General features: G+C 48.2%; 1 protein-coding gene across 1 annotated transcript in view; it reads left to right on the top strand.

Moving 5' to 3' along the window:
* man2c1 (mannosidase, alpha, class 2C, member 1) overlaps positions 1-16,336 on the top strand; it is an 86,664-nt gene that overhangs the window by 45,700 nt on the left and 24,628 nt on the right. The window contains exons 13-18 of the mRNA XM_045706460.1: positions 3,417-3,540; positions 3,735-3,856; positions 9,757-9,842; positions 10,604-10,774; positions 11,164-11,246; positions 11,376-11,470. Of these exons, the coding sequence (XP_045562416.1) occupies positions 3,417-3,540; positions 3,735-3,856; positions 9,757-9,842; positions 10,604-10,774; positions 11,164-11,246; positions 11,376-11,470 (681 nt within the window). The remainder of the gene's footprint in view (positions 1-3,416; positions 3,541-3,734; positions 3,857-9,756; positions 9,843-10,603; positions 10,775-11,163; positions 11,247-11,375; positions 11,471-16,336) is intronic.

Here is a 16,336-nt window from a genome sequence, read left to right as displayed (position 1 = left end):
TGGAGGCTATAAACAGGGGGCACCGGTACAGAGTCAATGTGGAGGCTATAAACAGGGGGTACCGGTACAGAGTCAATGTGGAGGCTATATACAGGGGGTACCGGTACAGAGTCAATGTGGAGGCTATAAACAGGGGGCACCGGTACAGAGTCAATGTGGAGGCTATATACAGGGGGTACCGGTACAGAGTCAATGTGGAGGCTATATACAGGGGGTACCGGTACAGAGTCAATGTGGAGGCTATAAACAGGGGGTACCGGTACAGAGTCAATGTGGAGGCTATATACAGGGGGTACCGGTACAGAGTCAATGTGGAGGCTATAAACAGGGGGCACCGGTACAGAGTCAATGTGGAGGCTATATACAGGGGGTACCGGTACAGAGTCAATGTGGAGGCTATATACAGGGGGTACCGGTACAGAGTCAATGTGGAGGCTATATACAGGGGGTACCGGTACAGAGTCAATGTGGAGGCTATATACAGGGGGTACCGGTACAGAGGTCAATGTAGGAGGCTATATACAGGGGGTACCGGTACAGAGTCAATGTGGAGGCTATAAACAGGGGGCACCGGTACAGAGTCAATGTGGAGGCTATAAACAGGGGGCACCGGTACAGAGTCAATGTGGAGGCTATAAACAGGCGGTACCGGTACAGAGTCAATGTGGAGGCTATATACAGGGGGTACCGGTACAGAGTCAATGTGGAGGCTATATACAGGGGGTACCGGTACAGAGTCAATGTGGAGGCTATATACAGGGGGTACCGGTACAGAGTCAATGTGGAGGCTATATACAGGGGGTACCGGTACAGAGTCAATGTGGAGGCTATATACAGGGGGTACCGGTACAGAGTCAATGTGGAGGCTATATACAGGGGGGTACCGGTACTGAGTCAATGTGGAGGCTATAAACAGGGGGTACCGGTACAGAGTCAATGTGGAGGCTATATACAGGGGGTACCGGTACAGAGTCAATGTGGAGGCTATATACAGGGGGTACCGGTACAGAGTCAATGTGGAGGCTATATACAGGGGGTACCGGTACAGAGTCAATGTGGAGGCTATAAACAGGGGGCACCGGTACAGAGTCAATGTGGAGGCTATAAACAGGGGGCACCGGTACAGAGTCAATGTGGAGGCTATAAACAGGGGGTACCGGTACAGAGTCAATGTGGAGGCTATATACAGGGGGTACCGGTACAGAGTCAATGTGGAGGCTATAAACAGGGGGCACCGGTACAGAGTCAATGTGGAGGCTATATACAGGGGGTACCGGTACAGAGTCAATGTGGAGGCTATATACAGGGGGTACCGGTACAGAGTCAATGTGGAGGCTATAAACAGGGGGCACCGGTACAGAGTCAATGTGGAGGCTATAAACAGGGGGCACCGGTACAGAGTCAATGTGGAGGCTATAAACAGGGGGTACCGGTACAGAGTCAATGTGGAGGCTATATACAGGGGGTACCGGTACAGAGTCAATGTGGAGGCTATAAACAGGGGGCACCGGTACAGAGTCAATGTGGAGGCTATATACAGGGGGTACCGGTACAGAGTCAATGTGGAGGCTATATACAGGGGGTACTGGTACAGAGTCAATGTGGAGGCTATAAACAGGGGGTACCGGTACAGAGTCAATGTGGAGGCTATATACAGGGGGTACCGGTACAGAGTCAATGTGGAGGCTATAAACAGGGGGCACCGGTACAGAGTCAATGTGGAGGCTATAAACAGGGGGCACCGGTACAGAGTCAATGTGGAGGCTATATACAGGGGGTACCGGTACAGAGTCAATGTGGAGGCTATATACAGGGGGTACCGGTACAGAGTCAATGTGGAGGCTATAAACAGGGGGCACCGGTACAGAGTCAATGTGGAGGCTATAAACAGGGGGCACCGGTACAGAGTCAATGTGGAGGCTATAAACAGGGGGTACCGGTACAGAGTCAATGTGGAGGCTATATACAGGGGGTACCGGTACAGAGTCAATGTGGAGGCTATAAACAGGGGGCACCGGTACAGAGTCAATGTGGAGGCTATATACAGGGGGTACCGGTACAGAGTCAATGTGGAGGCTATATACAGGGGGTACTGGTACAGAGTCAATGTGGAGGCTATATACAGGGGGTACCGGTACAGAGTCAATGTGGAGGCTATATACAGGGGGTACCGGTACAGAGTCAATGTGGAGGCTATATACAGGGGGTACCGGTACAGAGTCAATGTGGAGGCTATATACAGGGTATTACGGTACAGAGTCAATGTGGAGGCTATATACAGGGTATTACGGTACAGAGTCAATGTGGAGGCTATATACAGGGGGTACCGGTACAGAGTCAATGTGGAGGCTATATACAGGGGGGTACCGGTACAGAGTCAATGTGGAGGCTATATACAGGGGGCACCGGTACAGAGTCAATGTGGAGGCTATAAACAGGGGGCACCGGTACAGAGTCAATGTGGAGGCTATATACAGGGGGTACCGGTACAGAGTCAATGTGGAGGCTATATACAGGGGGTACCGGTACAACTCAAAATCCATTTGATCCACTTTATTTGTAGATTAGTAATAGAGTTATAGTAATTCATGAAGTCCAGTTACAGATTATATATTCCAATTATATAGTAAATATATAATACTAATAATATAACCAGCCAGGTGCACAGGTGAAATGATTTGCTGTACTATTGGAGGACCAAAAAAAGCCGATACCGATTAATCGGCCGTTTTTTATCTATATTATTTGTAATAATGACAATTATGCCGATTACCGATTATTCTGAAAACTTGAAATTGTCCCTAATTAATCGGCCATGCCGATTAATCGTCCCACCTCTAGTACCAATGAGAGCACATTGTCTTAGAAAGGTTAAGTCAGGAATAGGTGTGAAAAAAATAATTTTCTGTTCGTGATTTCAAAATTGTGACAAATGAGCAGTGTAAAATACAAACATTTAGGAAAAGTCAGGGAAGGAGCAGGACTTTACTTTTGGGCAGATTATTTTTATTTACAAAATCAAACGTTAGTGGCCGTTGGCTTAAAGTGGTTCTATTGTTCAATAGATCGTTTTTTCATCGCCCATCTACACACAACACCCCATAATGACAAGGTGAAAATATGGTTTTAGAAATTTTTTTGCGAATGTATTGAATATTAAATACAGAAATATCTCATTTACATATGTATTTACATCACTGAGTCAATATTTTGCCTGTGCTTATTTATAGCTGTATTCTGTTTATTTTTTTATCCCAAAAAACTCCATAGTCCTTTAATGATGACAAGCATACCCATAACATGATGCAGCCACCACCATGCTATTAATATGAAGTGGTACTCAGTGATGTGTTGGATTTGCCCCACACATATACATCATTGACTGTAATGTCTTTCTTATTGTTTCTAACCGCTAGGGTCCAGATGTCCAGTCCTGACCGGCTCTTCTCTGAACTTGAGGCGGACTCCTCTCTTCTGTGTACCTGGACTGGAGAACTATTTCTAGAACTACACAATGGCACCTACACCACGCAGGCACAGGTGGGACCTCATTTGGGCTTCTCAAAGCCTCTCAGAGCTGTTTGTGCCGTATTGCCGACTCTATGGTAATGTTCACGTCAAACATCTGAGACCAGATCTCACACTCTACGTTGACTTTATTAGTTACTAACTGTTGTTTACTGGGTTTTAATGACAAGAGTTTGCCACTTTTTACAACCCACGTGTGTTTCCAGATCAAGCTAGGGAATCGGCAGTGTGAGACCTTGCTCCATGACATCGAGGTGGCCAGCAGCTTGGCTCTGTGTCTTGATAAGACTTTCCAGTACCCTTCTCAACAGCTACAAATCCTCTGGAGGTGAAGGCCACAGCACACAAAGATATAGACATTTAGCCTCTGGGGTTTTGCTTTTGAAGTCAGGGTTCTCTAAATGGACAGACATATTATACAAAAAAAAAAATAGATAAACAATTAGCATCTAAAGTTCGATAGCGTTGAATTAGGTGAAGGAATGACATATGGTTTCAGTATTTAGCTAACGGAGATCTTTATTGTTCTGCACAGACGTCACACTGTGACTAGTTTCCTTTAAAAACCCCGCGTGTGGGCGCATACACACACACACACACACACACACACAGAGACACACACACACAGAGACACACACACACACTACACACACACACACACGAACAATGGAATTCATTATTTCACACATTCCTTAACCTGGTATTACATCTCCCTAGGCCCTCAACACTACTAGTTAACGTTGACATCTCCCTGGGCCCTCAACACTACTAGTTAACGCTGACATCTCCCTAGGCCCTCAACACTACTAGTTAACGTTGACATCTCCCTAGGCCCTCAACACTACTAGTTAACGTTGACATCTCCCTAGGCCCTCAACACTACTAGTTAACGTTGACATCTCCCTGGGCCCTCAACACTACTAGTTAACGCTGACATCTCCCTAGGCCCTCAACACTACTAGTTAACGTTGACATCTCCCTAGGCCCTCAACACTACTAGTTAACGTTGACATCTCCCTAGGCCCTCAACACTACTAGTTAACGTTGACATCTCCCTGGGCCCTCAACACTACTAGTTAACGCTGACATCTCCCTAGGCCCTCAACACTACTAAAACCTTAACATCTCCCTGGGCCCTCAACACTACTAAAACCTTAACATCTCCCTAGGCCCTCAACACTACTAGTTAACGCTGACATCTCCCTGGGCCCTCAACACTACTAAAACCTTAACATCTCCCTGGGCCCTCAACACTACTAAAACGTTAACATCTCCCTAGGCCCTCAACACTACTAGTTAACGTTAACATCTCCCTAGGCCCTCAACACTACTAGTTAACGTTGACATCTCCCTAGGCCCTCAACACTACTAGTTAACGTTGACATCTCCCTAGGCCCTCAACACTACTAGTTAACGCTGACATCTCCCTAGGCCCTCAACACTACTAAAACGTTAACATCTCCCTAGGCCCTCAACACTACTAGTTAACGCTGACATCTCCCTAGGCCCTCAACACTACTAAAACGTTAACATCTCCCTAGGCCCTCAACACTACTAAAACGTTAACATCTCCCTAGGCCCTCAACACTACTAGTTAACGCTGACATCTCCCTGGGCCCTCAACACTACTAGTTAACGCTGACATCTCCCTAGGCCCTCAACACTACTAAAACCTTAACATCTCCCTGGGCCCTCAACACTACTAAAACCTTAACATCTCCCTAGGCCCTCAACACTACTAAAACGTTAACATCTCCCTAGGCCCTCAACACTACTAGTTAACGCTGACATCTCCCTGGGCCCTCAACACTACTAGTTAACGCTGACATCTCCCTAGGCCCTCAACACTACTAAAACGTTGTCATCTCCCTAGGCCCTCAACACTACTAGTTAACGCTGACATCTCCCTAGGCCCTCAACACTACTAGTTAACGCTGACATCTCCCTAGGCCCTCAACACTACTAGTTAACGCTGACATCTCCCTAGGCCCTCAACACTACTAGTTAACGCTGACATCTCCCTAGGCCCTCAACACTACTAGTTAACGCTGACATCTCCCTAGGCCCTCAACACTACTAGTTAACGTTAACATCTCCCTAGGCCCTCAACACTACTAGTTAACGCTGTCATCTCCCTAGGCCCTCAACACTACTAAACCGTTGACATCTCCCTGGGCCCTCAACACTACTAGTTAACGTTGACATCTCCCTAGGCCCTCAACACTCTACTAAAACGTTGACATCTCCCTAGGCCCTCAACACTACTAGTTAACGTTGACATCTCCCTAGGCCCTCAACACTACTAGTTAACGTTGACATCTCCCTAGGCCCTCAACACTACTAGTTAACGTTTTCATGTCCCTAGGCCCTCAACACTACTAGTTAACGTTTTCATCTCCCTAGGCCCTCAACACTACTAGTTAACGTTTTCATCTCCCTAGGCCCTCAACACTACTAGTTAACGTTGACATCTCCCTGGGCCCTCAACACTACTAAAACGTTGACATCTCCCTAGGCCCTCAACACAACTAGTTAACGCTGACATCTCCCTAGGCCCTCAACACTACTAGTTAACGTTGACATCTCCCTAGGCCCTCAACACTACTAGTTAACGTTGACATCTCCCTAGGCCCTCAACACTACTAGTTAACGCTGACATCTCCCTAGGCCCTCAACACTACTAAAACGTTTTCATGTCCCTAGGCCCTCAACACTACTAGTTAACGCTGACATCTCCCTAGGCCCTCAACACTACTAGTTAACGTTGACATCTCCCTGGGCCCTCAACACTACTAAAACGTTGACATCTCCCTAGGCCCTCAACACTACTAGTTAACGTTGACATCTCCCTAGGCCCTCAACACTACTAGTTAACGTTAACATCTCCCTAGGCCCTCAACACTACTAGTTAACGTTGACATCTCCCTAGGCCCTCAACACTACTAGTTAACACTGACATCTCCCTAGGCCCTCAACACTACTAAACCGTTGACATCTCCCTGGGCCCTCAACACTACTAAAACGTTGACATCTCCCTAGGCCCTCAACACTACTAGTTAACGTTGACATCTCCCTAGGCCCTCAACACTACTAGTTAACGTTGACATCTCCCTGGGCCCTCAACACTACTAGTTAACGTTGACATCTCCCTGGGCCCTCAACACTACTAGTTAACGCTGACATCTCCCTAGGCCCTCAACACTACTAGTTAACGTTGACATCTCCCTAGGCCCTCAACACTACTAGTTAACGCTGACATCTCCCTAGGCCCTCAACACTACTAGTTAACGTTGACATCTCCCTAGGCCCTCAACACTACTAGTTAACACTGACATCTCCCTGGGCCCTCAACACTACTAAAACGTTTTCATCTCCCTGGGCCCTCAACACTACTAGTTAACGTTGACATCTCCCTGGGCCCTCAACACTACTAGTTAACGCTGACATCTCCCTGGGCCCTCAACACTACTAGTTAACGCTGACATCTCCCTAGGCCCTCAACACTACTAGTTAACGCTGACATCTCCCTAGGCCCTCAACACTACTAGTTAACGCTGACATCTCCCTAGGCCCTCAACACTACTAGTTAACGCTGACATCTCCCTAGGCCCTCAACACTACTAGTTAACGTTGACATCTCCCTGGGCCCTCAACACTACTAAAACGTTTTCATCTCCCTGGGCCCTCAACACTACTAGTTAACGCTGACATCTCCCTAGGCCCTCAACACTACTAGTTAACGTTGACATCTCCCTAGGCCCTCAACACTACTAGTTAACGTTTTCATCTCCCTGGGCCCTCAACACTACTAAAACGTTGACATCTCCCTGGGCCCTCAACACTCTACTAAAACGTTTTCATCTCCCTAGGCCCTCAACACTACTAGTTAACGCTGACATCTCCCTAGGCCCTCAACACTACTAGTTAACGTTGACATCTCCCTAGGCCCTCAACACTACTAGTTAACGTTGTCATCTCCCTAGGCCCTCAACACTACTAGTTAACGCTGACATCTCCCTAGGCCCTCAACACTACTAGTTAACGCTGACATCTCCCTAGGCCCTCAACACTACTAGTTAACGTTGACATCTCCCTAGGCCCTCAACACTACTAAAACGTTGACATCTCCCTAGGCCCTCAACACTACTAGTTAACGCTGACATCTCCCTAGGCCCTCAACACTACTAGTTAACGCTGACATCTCCCTAGGCCCTCAACACTACTAGTTAACGTTGACATCTCCCTAGGCCCTCAACACTACTAGTTAACGCTGACATCTCCCTAGGCCCTCAACACTACTAAACCGTTGACATCTCCCTGGGCCCTCAACACTACTAGTTAACGCTGACATCTCCCTAGGCCCTCAACACTACTAAAACGTTGACATCTCCCTGGGCCCTCAACACTACTAAAACGTTTTCATCTCCCTGGGCCCTCAACACTACTAGTTAACGTTGACATCTCCCTAGGCCCTCAACACTACTAGTTAACGTTGACATCTCCCTGGGCCCTCAACACTACTAGTTAACGCTGACATCTCCCTAGGCCCTCAACACTACTAAAACGTTAACATCTCCCTAGGCCCTCAACACTACTAGTTAACGTTAACATCTCCCTAGGCCCTCAACACTACTAAAACGTTGACATCTCCCTAGGCCCTCAACACTACTAAAACGTTAACATCTCCCTAGGCCCTCAACACTACTAGTTAACGTTAACATCTCCCTAGGCCCTCAACACTACTAGTTAACGTTAACATCTCCCTAGGCCCTCAACACTACTAGTTAACGTTGACATCTCCCTAGGCCCTCAACACTACTAGTTAACGTTGACATCTCCCTAGGCCCTCAACACTACTAGTTAACGTTGACATCTCCCTAGGCCCTCAACACTACTAAAACGTTGACATCTCCCTGGGCCCTCAACACTACTAGTTAACGTTGACATCTCCCTAGGCCCTCAACACTACTAGTTAACGTTAACATCTCCCTAGGCCCTCAACACTACTAGTTAACGTTGACATCTCCCTAGGCCCTCAACACTACTAGTTAACGCTGACATCTCCCTGGGCCCTCAACACTACTAAACCGTTGACATCTCCCTAGGCCCTCAACACTACTAAACCGTTGACATCTCCCTGGGCCCTCAACACTACTAAACCGTTGACATCTCCCTAGGCCCTCAACACTACTAGTTAACGTTGACATCTCCCTAGGCCCTCAACACTACTAGTTAACGTTGACATCTCCCTAGGCCCTCAACACTACTAGTTAACGTTAACATCTCCCTAGGCCCTCAACACTACTAAACCGTTGACATCTCCCTGGGCCCTCAACACTACTAAACCGTTGACATCTCCCTAGGCCCTCAACACTACTAGTTAACGTTGACATCTCCCTAGGCCCTCAACACTACTAGTTAACGTTGTCATCTCCCTAGGCCCTCAACACTACTAGTTAACGTTGTCATCTCCCTGGGCCCTCAACACTACTAGTTAACGTTGTCATCTCCCTAGACCCTCAACACTACTAAAACGTTGTCATCTCCCTAGACCCTCAACACTACTAGTTAACGCTGACATCTCCCTAGGCCCTCAACACTACTAGTTAACGCTGACATCTCCCTAGGCCCTCAACACTACTAAACCGTTGACATCTCCCTAGGCCCTCAACACTACTAGTTAACGTTGACATCTCCCTGGGCCCTCAACACTACTAGTTAACGCTGACATCTCCCTAGGCCCTCAACACTACTAGTTAACGCTGACATCTCCCTAGGCCCTCAACACTACTAGTTAACGTTAACATCTCCCTGGGCCCTCAACACTACTAGTTAACGCTGACATCTCCCTAGGCCCTCAACACTACTAGTTAACGCTGACATCTCCCTAGGCCCTCAACACTACTAGTTAACGTTGACATCTCCCTAGGCCCTCAACACTACTAGTTAACGTTGTCATCTCCCTAGGCCCTCAACACTACTAGTTAACGCTGACATCTCCCTAGGCCCTCAACACTACTAGTTAACGCTGACATCTCCCTAGGCCCTCAACACTACTAAACCGTTGACATCTCCCTAGGCCCTCAACACTACTAGTTAACGCTGACATCTCCCTAGGCCCTCAACACTACTAAACCATGCTCTACCCACTGAGCGACACGGGACATTTTAGAGTCATATTTATATAATATTTTTCACACAACTCTACAATTGTGTTTTGTTTTTCAGGCAGCTCCTCCTGAACCAGTTCCATGATGTGATTCCTGGCACCTGTATAGAGATGGTGGTAGAGGACGCACTGAGATATTACCAAGGTATATAACAGCACTACGATATTATCAAGGTATATAACAGCTGTATATTATCAAGGTATATAACAGCTGTATATTATCAAGGTATATAACAGCACTGAGATTATCAAGGTATATAACAGCACTGAGATTATCAAGGTATATAACAGCACTGAGATTATCAAGGTATATAACAGCACTGAGATTATCAAGGTATATAACAGCTGTATATTATCAAGGTATATAACAGCTGTATATTATCAAGGTATATAACAGCACTGAGATTATCAAGGTATATAACAGCACTGAGAGATTATCAAGGTATATAACAGCACTGAGATTATCAAGGTATATAACAGCACTGAGACATTATCAAGGTATATAACAGCACTGAGATTATCAAGGTATATAACAGCACTGAGATTATCAAGGTATATAACAGCACTGAGATTATCAAGGTATATAACAGCTGTATATTATCAAGGTATATAACAGCTGTATATTATCAAGGTATATAACAGCACTGAGATATTATCAAGGTATATAACAGCTGTAAATTATCAAGATAAAGGAAAAAAAGACCATAATGACAATAGCAGACAGTTCTTTGTTTAAAACCATTCCATGTGGAGTGTGAACCCCAATTCCTGTGTGTGTGTGTGTGTGTGTGTGTGTGTGTGTGTGTGTGTGTGTGTGTGGTGTGTGTGTGTGTGTGTGTGTGTGTGTGTGTGTGTGTGTGTGTGTGTGTGTGTGTGTGTGTGGGCCCCCTCCCCCGTGTCCCTCAGATATCCATACCACGGGGACCAGACTGCTGCGTGTCTCCTGTGAGGCCCTGCTGTCTAAAGGGGCTACGACGCAGACAGGAAACACTGACAGTTCCGTTGCTGTCCTCAACACTCTGCCCTGGGAACGCACCGAGGTCCTCCCGCTGACAGGGGGCGCTCCTGAACACCTCGGTACGGTAACTGACTATTATAGCGTGAATACTCACGGATCATTGACGCAGTGCAGTTATTCTAAAACACAACACAATGGTTTTGTTCTTTCACAATTCAACTCGTCAGTTATTTAGAAGCGATGCGTAGGTGAACTGAGCCCCCGTGTGGCTCAGCTGGTAGAGCGTGGTGTTTTGCAACGCCAGGGTTGTGGGTTCGATTCCCACGGGGGACCAGTATGGAAGAAAAAAAATGGATTAAATGTAAATGTATGAAATGCTCTGGATAAGAGCGTCTGCTAAATGACTAAAAATGTAAAATGTGTAGGCCTGTTTCATGTCCCTGCATGTCCGTATCTCTCCGTCTGCCATTGTGAAAGTAAGTGTTATTATTCCTGTGTTATTCTGTAGCTCTGGTGACAGTCCCCAGTCTCGCTGTAGTTTCTGTCTGTGATGCCACTGCTACCAAACCTCTGGTCTCAGTCAAGGTTCAGGTAATATACACTACATAGCTAGGGACATTTCATTTTGATTCATGGGAATAGTTCATTATTTGATAAAAATGTCACTTTTATTTGACGCTTTCAGTTGATAATCTTAGTTTGAATGTTGTTCTATCGTAGGCTGATGGTACTGTCCTCATGGAAAATGGGATATTACATGCTGTCGTTAATAAGGATGGAGGGCTGGCTTCCTTGTACCTGGTCAAGACCAACAGGTAAAATCCCATCCTCAGAAGGCGCGTTCACACTGCACTTTAGCCCTGTGGCTAAGAACCTCCTCAGCCCTGTGACTAAGAACCTCCTCAGCCATGTGGCTAAGAACCTCCTCAGCCCTCCTCAGCCCTGTGACTAAGAACCTCCTCAGCCCTCCTCAGCCCTGTGGCTAAGAACCTCCTCAGCCCTGTGGCTAAGAACCTCCTCAGCCCTGTGGCTAAGAGCCTCCTCAGCCCTGTGGCTAAGAGCCTCCTCAGTCCTGTGGCTAAGAACCTCCTCAGCCCTCCTCAGCCCTGTGGCTAAGAACCTCCTCAGCCCTCCTCAGCCCTGTGGCTAAGAACCTCCTCAGCCCTCCTCAGCCCTGTGGCTAAGAACCTCCTCAGCCCTCCTCAGCCCTGTGGATAAGAACCTCCTCAGCCCTGTGGCTAAGAGCCTCCTCAGCCCTGTGGCTAAGAACCTCCTCAGCCCTGTGGCTAAGAACCTCCTCAGCCCTGTGGCTAAAACCTCCTCAGCCCTGTGGCTAAGAACCTCCTCAGCCCTGTGGATAAGAACCTCCTCAGCCCTGTGGCTAAGAACCTCCTCAGCCCTGTGGCTAAGAACCTCCTCAGCCCTGTGGCTAAGAACCTCCTCAGCCCTCCTCAGCCCTGTGGCTAAGAGCCTCCTCAGCCCTCCTCAGCCCTGTGGCTAAGAGCCTCCTCAGCCCTGTGGCTAAGAGCCTCCTCAGCCCTCCTCAGCCCTGTGGCTAAGAACCTCCTCAGCCCTCCTCAGCCCTGTGGCTAAGAACCTCCTCAGCCCTCCTCAGCCCTGTGGCTAAGAGCCTCCTCAGCCCTCCTCAGCCCTGTGGCTAAGAACCTCCTCAGCCCTCCTCAGCCCTGTGGCTAAGAGCCTCCTCAGCCCTGTGGCTAAGAACCTCCTCAGCCCTGTGGCTAAGAGCCTCCTCAGCCCTCCTCAGCCCTGTGGCTAAGAGCCTCCTCAGCCCTGTGGCTAAGAACCTCCTCAGCCCTCCTCAGCCCTGTGGCTAAGAACCTCCTCAGCCCTGTGGCTAAGAACCTCCTCAGCCCTGTGGCTAAGAACCTCCTCAGCCCTCCTCAGCCCTGTGGCTAAGAACCTCCTCAGCCCTCCTCAGCCCTGTGGCTAAGAACCTCCTCAGCCCTGTGGCTAAGAGCCTCCTCAGCCCTCCTCAGCCCTGTGGCTAAGAACCTCCTCAGCCCTCCTCAGCCCTGTGGCTAAGAACCTCCTCAGCCCTCCTCAGCCCTGTGGCTAAGAACCTCCTCAGCCCTCCTCAGCCCTGTGGCTAAGAACCTCCTCAGCCCTCCTCAGCCCTGTGGCTAAGAACCTCCTCAGCCCTCCTCAGCCCTGTGACTAAGAACCTCCTCAGCCCTCCTCAGCCCTGTGGCTAAGAACCTCCTCAGCCCTCCTCAGCCCTGTGGCTAAGGACCTCCTCAGCCCTGTGGCTAAGAGCCTCCTCAGCCCTCCTCAGCCCTGTGGCTAAGAACCTCCTCAGCCCTCCTCAGCCCTGTGGCTAAGGACCTCCTCAGCTAGCGCCCAATTGTCTCCCATTCACTCCTTGAAGGAGAGCTCTCCTTGTCCCAAAATCTCCCAGAATGCACCGAGCAGCCCACTGACAACGCACACAATTGGCGTCAATACAATTTCAATGGAGTATCGCGTCTCCTCAAAAGTATCTCTGTCCACGGAGAACATTTCAGACAGCTAGACACCAAGGTTTATACAAACCATCACTGCTGGAAACAAAATGACAGGCTAGAACCAAAAGGATATATTATGTTAAATGCTTTATTGCTTATAAAACCCCCAGTGTCTGGTCTGGAGCTTGAAGTCACGAGCTCTGCTGGTCGGCTACTGCATAGCAACCTAGCGGTGCCAAAAGCCCCGGGTCTGCTACTGCATAGCAACCTAGCGGTGCCAAAAGCCCCGGGTCTGCTACTGCATAGCAACCTAGCGGTGCCAAAAGCCCTGGTCTGCTACTGCATAGCAACCTAGCGGTGCCAAAAGCCCTGGTCTGCCCTGGAAAATCCTATGTAAATGACGATCTGCAGAAGGCTGCTTTGTGCTCTAAAATGTGTTTACTATGGTCAAGTTTGATCCCCACGTGAATTCTTTTAAAGTTCGCTACGAATGTAGATATTTATTTAAAAGAGTGATCCAGTCCTGACCACTACACAGAACAATCACAGGCCAGCAGGCAACAAGTAGGCTCTCTCAGTCAGGATGGAAACAACTACATCGACCATGATCCTTTGCTGGTTACGGCCGCTTTCACCATGATCCTTAGCAATTTTTGGGTGCCGTTCAGCTTCGAATTCAAATATTTTCGTTTTACTTACAAAGCCCTTAACCAACAATGCAGTTCAAGAAATAGAGTTAAGAAAATATTTACTAAATAAACTAAAGTAAAACAATTCTATAAAAAGTTACACAATAAAAATAACGAGGCTATATACAGGGTATTACGGTACAGAGTCAATGTGGAGGCTATATACAGGGTATTACGGTACAGAGTCAATGTGGAGGCTATATACAGGGGGTACCGGTACAGAGTCAATGTGGAGGCTATATACAGGGTATTACGGTACCGAGTCAATGTGGAGGCTATATACAGGGGGCACCGGTACAGAGTCAATGTGGAGGCTATATACAGGGGGTACCGGTACAGAGTCAATGTGGAGGCTATATACAGGGTATTACGGTACAGAGTCAATGTGGAGGCTATATACAGGGTATTACGGTACAGAGTCAATGTGGAGGCTATATACAGGGTATTACGGTACAGAGTCAATGTGGAGGCTATATACAGGGTATTACGGTACAGAGTCAATGTGGAGGCTATATACAGGGTGTTACGGTACAGAGTCAATGTGGAGGCTATATACAGGGTATTACGGTACAGAGTCAATGTGGAGGCTATATACAGGGTATTACGGTACAGAGTCAATGTGGAGGCTATATACAGGGTATTACGGTACAGAGTCAATGTGGAGGCTATATACAGGGGGTACCGATACAGAGTCAATGTGGAGGCTATATACAGGGTATTACGGTACAGAGTCAATGTGGAGGCTATATACAGGGGGTACCGGTACCGAGTCAATGTGGAGGCTATATACAGGGTGTTACGGTACAGAGTCAATGTGGAGGCTATATACAGGGGGTACCGGTACAGAGTCAATGTGGAGGCTATATACAGGGGGTACCGGTACAGAGTCTATGTGGAGGCTATATACAGGGGGTACCGGTACCGAGTCAATGTGGAGGCTATATACAGGGTGTTACGGTACAGAGTCAATGTGGAGGCTATATACAGGGGGTACCGGTACAGAGTCAATGTGGAGGCTATATACAGGGGGTACCGGTACAGAGTCTATGTGGAGGCTATATACAGGGGGTACCGGTACTGAGTCAATGTGGAGGCTATATACAGGGGGTACCGGTACAGAGTCAATGTGGAGGCTATATACAGGGGGTACCGGTACAGAGTCAATGTGGAGGCTATATGCAGGGGGTACCGGTACAGAGTCAATGTGGAGGCTATATACAGGGGGTACCGGTACAATGTGGAGGCTATATACAGGGGGTACTGGTACAGAGTCAATGTGGAGGCTATATACAGGGGGTACAGAGTCAATGTGGAGGCTATATACAGGGGGTACCGGTACAGAGTCAATGTGGAGGCTATATACAGGGGGTACAGAGTCAATGTGGAGGCTATATACAGGGGGTACCGGTACAGAGTCAATGTGGAGGCTATATACAGGGGGTACTGGTACAGAGTCAATGTGGAGGCTATATACAGGGGGTACCGGTACAGAGTCAATGTGGAGGCTATATACAGGGGGTACCGGTACAGAGTCAATGTGGAGGCTATATACAGGGGGTACTGGTACAGAGTCAATGTGGAGGCTATATACAGGGGGTACCGGTACAGAGTCAATGTGGAGGCTATATACAGGGGGTACCGGTACAGAGTCAATGTGGAGGCTATATACAGGGGGTACCGGTACAGAGTCAATGTGGAGGCTATATACAGGGGGTACCGGTACAGAGTCAATGTGGAGGCTATATACAGGGGGTACCGGTACAGAGTCAATGTGGAGGCTATATACAGGGGGTACCGGTACAGAGTCAATGTGGAGGCTATATACAGGGGGTACCGGTACAGAGTCAATGTGGAGGCTATATACAGGGGGTACTGGTACAGAGTCAATGTGGAGGCTATATACAGGTGGTACCGGTACAGAGTCAATGTGGAGGCTATATACAGGGGGTACCGGTACAGAGTCAATGTGGAGGCTATATACAGGGGGTACCGGTACAGAGTCAATGTGGAGGCTATATACAGGGGGTACTGGTACAGAGTCAATGTGGAGGCTATATACAGGGGGTACCGGTACAGAGTCAATGTGCGGGGGTACAGGTTAGTCAAGGTAATTTGTACATGTAGGTAGGGGTGAAGTGACTATGCATAGATAATAAACAGCGGGTATCAGCAGTGTACAAAAGGAATGGGGGGGGGGGGGTCAATGTAAATATTCCAGTGGCCATTTGATGAATTGTTCATTAGTCTTATGGCTTGGGGGTAGAAGCTGTTTAGAAGCCTCTTGGTCCTAGACTTGGTGCTCTGGTACCGCTTGCCATGCGGTAGCAGAGAGAACAGTCTGTGACTAGGGTGACTGGAGTCTTTGACAATTTTTAGGACCTTCCTCTGACACCGCCTGGTATAGAGGTCCTGGATGGCAGGAAGCTCGGCCCCAGTGAGGTACTGGGCCGTTCGCACTACCCTCTGTAGTGCCTTGCGGTCGGAGGAAGAGCAGTTGCCGTACCAGGCAGTGATGCAACCAGTCAGGATG

This window comes from Salmo salar, chromosome 23, assembly GCF_965601325.2.
Source record: "Salmo salar chromosome 23, fSalSal1, whole genome shotgun sequence".
NCBI classification, from domain to species: Eukaryota; Metazoa; Chordata; class Actinopteri; order Salmoniformes; family Salmonidae; genus Salmo; species Salmo salar.
The sequence above is the reverse complement of the archived record's forward strand: the minus strand, read 5'-3'. Positions and strand labels throughout refer to the sequence as shown.